The sequence below is a fragment of the Curcuma longa genome, chromosome 3 (assembly GCF_044706935.1).
Source record: "Curcuma longa cultivar G26 ecotype Majalengka, Jawa Barat chromosome 3, ITB_CL_G26_1.1, whole genome shotgun sequence".
Lineage (NCBI taxonomy): Eukaryota > Viridiplantae > Streptophyta > Magnoliopsida > Zingiberales > Zingiberaceae > Curcuma > Curcuma longa.
Genome location: NC_133863.1, coordinates 9,806,561 through 9,812,963, shown reverse-complemented (window position 1 = coordinate 9,812,963; position 6,403 = coordinate 9,806,561). Strand labels below are relative to the sequence as shown.

The 6,403-nt window shown below is 40.8% G+C and overlaps 1 protein-coding gene across 2 annotated transcripts; it reads right to left on the bottom strand.

Annotated features, from left to right (window-relative positions):
• LOC141823274 (sucrose synthase 2-like) lies at positions 1 to 5,998 on the bottom strand. 2 transcript variants are annotated; one of them, XM_074710539.1, is made up of 16 exons: positions 5,855 to 5,998; positions 4,467 to 4,603; positions 3,839 to 3,968; positions 3,602 to 3,753; positions 3,319 to 3,514; positions 3,072 to 3,190; positions 2,765 to 2,981; positions 2,595 to 2,690; positions 2,350 to 2,523; positions 2,158 to 2,274; positions 1,918 to 2,084; positions 1,601 to 1,825; positions 1,218 to 1,536; positions 880 to 1,124; positions 665 to 803; positions 1 to 398 (listed from the first exon to the last, which is right to left on the bottom strand). In XM_074710539.1, exons 2-16 carry the CDS (start codon positions 4,562 to 4,564, stop codon positions 342 to 344), a joined length of 2,451 nt encoding a protein of 816 aa, XP_074566640.1. In that variant the 5' UTR covers positions 4,565 to 4,603; positions 5,855 to 5,998; the 3' UTR covers positions 1 to 341. The 2 variants fall into 2 exon arrangements, with proteins under 2 accessions (XP_074566640.1, XP_074566639.1); XM_074710538.1 differs by lacking the exon at positions 5,855 to 5,998 and adding an exon at positions 5,693 to 5,825.
• Between the last annotated feature and the right edge of the window lie 405 nt (positions 5,999 to 6,403).

The following is a 6,403-nucleotide window of genomic DNA, read 5'->3' as shown; positions in this document are numbered from 1 at the left end:
TCGCTCAAAATAAGAATATTTTCAAGAACAAAAATGGAATAGAACAGGATGAAACCTTGTTTTGATAATAAATATAAATGGAACGCCTTCTTGACTGTTAAGTGAACAAAAACAGCACACAAGTGTTTCCATGAAAAGGAAGCCCTGATCTTATTGCCGAATGAAGCAACTACACAACACTACTAAACATCAAACAGAAGAACTTGTCGATTTGATTCGATAAGCAGCAGCTCTCACAACAAATTGGAACAGAAGTTGGGACAAAAGCCTTTCTTGAATTCTCAGATTTGTAAGCAAACATGTCATTTCGGTAAACAAGCTTCCTTTACTCATAAATCTGCCTACTTGGCGCCATTGACAGCAGCTTCTCCCTCGATTGCTAGAGGAACCGACTCGGCCTGAAAATAGTAGTCAATGGAGATCATGAGAGTTTATGACTCGAATTCAGTTAAATCGATTCTCAGTTATGTGTAGGAAGCTGCAACTCTTCTCTTGTACTGATTTTAGTATCATGAATTCTTCTCTTCTGTCCATGATGAGAATTTTTCAAGTAAATTTGTTTGTTTCTTACTGTGTTGGTCGTCTATTTTCGATATTATTGCTACCGAGATCAATGAGAGTATCAGTCTGGATAGAATAGTGCAAGTGTGGTGTTTGGCCTTACCAGCTGACGATACTTGAGGGCGTAGAACATCTCCAAGTAACGACGAGTCTCACGCCGTTCCAGATTGGAGACGTACTTCCAGAATCCATATACTCCAGTGAGTGTCATCAACCTCTCGGAGTAGAGCTTCCAGGTGTACCTGTTTCGGTCGAGTTAGATAACTGCTAGGAACCTTAGTTTTGGGGTGTCGATTGATGACAAGAGAGTTAGCTTACTTTTCTTCAATTCTTTGTAGCCCCCCATGGGAAATTTTGTCCCAGTAAGTTGGGTCTTCCTTGCACTTGCCGAAGAAGTTTACGATGATTTCAGCAGCTTTGTCGCCCTGGTAAGGATCAATGTGGAAGCCAGACACTCCATCAACTATAATTTCTCCAGGTCCTCCGTGCACGGTTGCGAACGTTGGCAGCCCGCACGTCATTGATTCGACCACAGTGAGCCCAAAGGCTTCATAGAAGGCAGGCTAGATGATAGCAAAGCAAACAACAGGTCAGCAAAACTCTGAGGCATCATCAAAATCTCAAAAATGAGCTTGTTTGCGGATGAAGAGAAGTACTTGAACGAAAACTCCTTTAGTGTCGGCAATATAACGATAGAGTTCACCATTGCGAACTCGGTTCATTTGAGCTGAGATCCATCTGAAGTGTCCTTGCAAATTGTACTTCTCAATGTGGTCATACATCTTCTTGAATTCTGCTTGTTCCTCAAGATCCTTGGACTCTTTTCCATGGTCGCCACAAACCACCACAAGGTTTGCTAGCTCCTTCAACCGTTCATTCCGGCCATAGAATTCGACCAGACCGGTTAAGTTCTTCACCCTATCCAGCCTCGCCATGGAGAAGATAATGGGCTTCTTGGTGTCATTCAGCACACCTCTGCAAGATTTTCAGAATCAATCACCAATCGTAATCGTACTCGAAGCTAAAGGTGTTTGCTTACTTGTGCTCCGTGTTATCTCCTGGGCTGAACAGCAGCTCCTCAATCTCTGGGTGAAGGGAAGTCAATCTCTTGTTCTTCTCAGTGTACGGGAAGTAAATGGACATATCGGCACCAGGTGAGACAATGTTGAACTTTGGATCGAAGACATCGATTCCATGAACAACTCGGTAGAGCCCGGGAAGAGTAAAGGCAGTGTGGGACTCATACTGCCCCACAGTATCCTTGCTGAAACCGGATGACAAGTAGAAAAATCCATTTCATTTAGCTTTGCCAAGAAAAAACTGATTAGAAAAGCGTTTAGCTTGAAGATTGATTACCTTCCAGCAATTTCTTGGAAGGTGCTAGTGATGATAAAGTCGGCATGATTCATAGCAATCAAGTCAGCTGTGAATTGGCATGAGAAATGATACTGATTCTCAAACTTCTTCCAGTAAAGATCGGAGTTAGGATACTTAGTTTTCTCCAGAGCATGGGCAATAGTACACTGCATGTGAAAAGAACAATTAGCTTAGAACCACAGGCTAGACAGACAGCTACAAACAAAGAAAAGTTCAGACCTGGGTTACTCCCAATTTATGAGCAAGCAAAGTCGACACTAGATTTCCATCACTGTAGTTGCCAATGATAAGATCAGGGGTGGCTTGTAGTTCTCCAGCCAACTCATTCGCAACATCCTACCAGAAAACAGCAGCATAAAGCTTCAGAACAAATTTACCCTTAAACAAAGGTGGTAATATGATTAAGTTTACCTCGGTATATGTCTCTAGGTATGGCCATACTTCGAAACGGGAGATCCATTTGCGGACAATTCCATTCTCTGTTCTGAATGGAACTCGAAGGATATGAGTGTGCTCGGTTCCAAGAACCTTTTCAAGTCTCTGCCCACATGTGGTGCCAACTGCATCAGGGAGCAATCTGGTAACCTGCATTGTCCCAACAACTTAGTCATTTGCAAGTTCTAAGGACATGATAGAGTTTTGATTCCATTTCTTACAATAAGAATTCGAGGTGTGATATCTAGTCCTTGACGCTTGATCCTCAGAAGCATCTCATCTTCCAAAGCTCGAACTTGGTCCAAAATGTAAACGACCTGCACACAAATTCACTTGAGAAAGATAACCTAGAGTAGATGCAATCTAGTAGAGAATCAAAGATATATCATACCTGGCCACCGGTATCAGGATAGCCCAAAACATTAGCCTGAGCAAAGTACCCATGTGGAGAAAGAATCACAACATTGAACATCATAGGAATTGTTCCCAGGAAAGTCTCCAAGGTGGTCGGATCTGGGGCCTCAAGAAGATCAAGTAGCAGGTGGATGGTCTCATATACGCGCTGGGCAGTGTCACCCCACCCCTTCTCCAGGCCGAGCTCTTGAAATCTAAACCATTCATGTAAGCAACAATTGACATTTACATCATTTCAAAAATATTGACTACATGAGTAACCAGAGTAGACATTTATCAAGTACCTGTGGTGGAATTCTGAGTATGGCGTATCTGATGGGATACTCAGCAGATGTCCCTCTGCCTTCCTCAGTGCGGCCCGGAGGGCACTAAGGCTCTGGATCCTATCATTCAGCATCATCGACTGCATAGCAAGAAGGAAAATAGTTAACAGAAGCTTGCAGTATGATATTGATGCTTTCCTGGACAGATCTTCGAAAACACCAAGTTATTCGAGAGAAGTGTGATGCATGTATCGAAATAAGTACTAACCATGCCTTTGTAGTTGTGTTTCCTTAGGAAATTAAGCAAGGGATACAAGCTTTCTTTGTCTTGGAACAACTTTGAAGAGAGGTGACGGTTAAGGAACTGCACTCCATTGCCAATAGATTTTGATAGCGAGGGGCGAGGAAAAGAAGCATTGAAGGGCTCAAAGTCCAACTCCAGCACAAAGTTGTTATTCTGTGGACTGAAAGGAGATGAACAAGTTCAAATGGTTCTCTCAAAGAGATATAGATCATATGATGACAGCGAGACCAACTTTAGCTTCGCCTACCTTCCATCGGCAAGTTCCTCCTTGAAATGCAAGTATTCTGGAACAGTCAACTCCTCCACAGCAAGCTCACTGATATTGACCCGGACGTATTCCCAGACTCCAGGCCTAGGTCGAATAGCCAAAGCAACCCATGGAGGAAGAACAATGGCTTCCTGCATTGAAAACAAGATGATCCCATGAGAACATGAAAAGATTAAAACTTGATGGTGAGAAAAATGCTGCCCGAGTAGCTTATACTTGTGCTGCCTTGATAACATCCTCAAAGGCTCCATCCTTCAGTTTTTCCTTATCTGCTTCTGAAAAGGTAGCTGCATACTCGGCTAACAACTGGTGAGGTTGCAGCATACCCTTACCCTGGTGAATAAACCTGACGGACAAAAGTAATCAGATACAAGGTATCGAAAATAGACCTGTAACATCGAAGCAACATGGAGAAGATTAGCCAGCATGAATCAAATGTCTTAAAGATTTGACTGGGTAGACAACAATCCAAAATGCTTAGAATGTTAAGAAAGTGTTTACTCATGGCTTATCAAACTAAGAGTAAGGAATTACGATATGATCATTATCACAAGTTTGAAGGTAATGGCTACAGGATTAAGTATGATAGAAGATGATCCATTAAGAAAAAGGCATATGTAATGGGTAGATCATTCTACTTTTCATGTTGATACACCGTGAAACAGTAAAAAACTAAGCTAGTTAGGGGTTGATATATAAGTCAAGAGTATTTCATCTTTTTGCCAATGTAAGCAAGATTCACATATCTGGACATCCAACAACAACTGGACATCCAGATCAAAGAAATTTTCTTGTCTTGATATTTTTCACAGAGTTAAAGAATAGATATGAGATGGTTATAAACCTTGAGAAAAGCGCCAGCAGTTCATTTGGATGCGAAGAAAGGGAGTCACCAATGCGCTCCCTAACACTGAGAGCACGGGTCAAGCTGCGTTGAGGCATTTTTATGGGTGCTTTCTTTCAAGCTTCAAAGAGCATAAACTGCAACAAAATCAAGGGAACCCAACAATATCAATCAAAATGGTTGCATTTGACAAATAGCATGCTGAGATCTAAGAAAGACAACATGGAGAACATCCAAAGCATAGAGATCTATTTGTTAGACCAACAGGGAACATGGAGTTTTATAAAAAAAAATGCAAGAGAAGATTTCACTTTTTCTGTGAAAAAAAAACAACTACATTTTTACCATCAACTAAACTCTAATGTGTGTCCAATTACAAAACTAGTTCCCCATTCCAAGAACATCAAATTACTAAATAAGACCCATGCCCATAACAGTGAAAAAGGATCTGAAAGGTCGGAAACAAGAGGATTTAGAACAAAAATCATATATTTCTCAGTGCTACCAAATAGAATGTGAGTTGGCAAGTGCATAGATCTCCGACATAGCAAAAGCTCAGAATATAACAAAAGCAAAATCTAAAGAATATAAATGATGAAGTGAACGGATCTTTGCTAGATGTTCCCATCCTAATTTCTTGTTAAATAATAAATTTTTTTTAAAAAAAAAAAAAAGGATGCTATGCTACTGGATCTGCAGGATAAAAGACAAGTTGAATGAGAAGTAATGGTCTAAGAAAAGATCTTTCCTATTTTCATACATTAAACACTAGAAATCTTCACTTCTGAAAAAAAAATTCCCTCTCATAGAAAAAATGCAGTTAAGTCAAGAGCTGCAATAAGAAAGTGTGTGTTCTGCATGTTTCAGCATGATTCTTTCTCTGGTCAAAAGCTGCATTTTTTTCCTCCTAGTGTTTGAAATCTTGGATAACACTATCCCTTCCGATCTCGTACGAAGTGAAAGCTTAAAGCCCAAATTGAAACCCTTATTTTCTCATTCTGCACATACTTTAAGCAAGATCGATTTTTTATTGGTGAAATAAGTAAAGATCAAGTTTGTGTGTCATTTAACTTGGCAACCAAGAGAACTCTCCGAGCAGCAGAGCTCGGTTTCAAAAAAGTCAATAAAAAATTCACACGAGAAAACGTTGCTGCAGGATCTCCGCTGCAATCTGCCACAACAAACAGATCCATTCGGTGGAACGATGTGCAAGATTAGGGCTTTACCTCTAACTGAATCTGGAAACTCAAAAGAGAGACCAAATGCGCGATCTAGGAACCCTAGAAAGCACAAACTAGAAAAGAAAAGAGGAGAAACGCGACGCAACGGAGGGGGGATCGAGAAAACGGAGTGAACGGAGTCGGGATGGATTGGTGAGTAGAGCGCACCTCTGCCGCCCTTTTATAGCCGGGGAGAGCCCCACCTTCACCTTTTCTTTAACAAAGAAAAGGTTGGCTGTCACCTCGGCCCTGCCTTGTCCTCTTCCTAAGCAAACCGCTCTCCACTCGCCGTCGCGGCCATGGCTGGATCTGCTTCCTGCTGCCATCGATCGCGTGCGGGTAACTCGAAGGCCAATGAATTTAAAAATAAATTTAAATATTTTTTACTCCCCCCAAAACAACAGTAATTAGTGGGTTATTTACAAAATCGCCCCTGACACATTTACCAACTTTCTGAAATACCCTTAAAACTTTTATTAACATCAAAACGCCCTCCCTGAAAATAACCTAATTATTTACTTCAAAATTAATGATAAAAAAATATAGATTCACTACCTCAACGGCTCTCTTAAAATCGGCATAATAAAAAAAGAAATGTGAATATAAACAAAGAAAAGAAATAAAAATGGAGTAAAAAAATCATTGTTTTTTTTTCCTCTCTCCCTACTTCCTTTTCTTTTGCTTTCCCTCTCCGGTGATAGTCTTTGGGCGTAATCA

Bases quoted from the DNA above. Each gene is read 5' to 3' on its own strand.
- LOC141823274 (XM_074710539.1), bottom strand. From the start codon at position 4,564: ATGCCTCAACGCAGCTTGACCCGTGCTCTCAGTGTTAGGGAGCGCATT. The intron at 2,524-2,594 runs GTAAGAAATGGA...GGGACAATGCAG, and splicing joins TCACACCTCGAATTCTTATT to GTTACCAGATTGCTCCCTGA. The intron at 1,826-1,917 runs GTAATCAATCTT...ATCCGGTTTCAG, and splicing joins TTCCAAGAAATTGCTGGAAG to CAAGGATACTGTGGGGCAGT.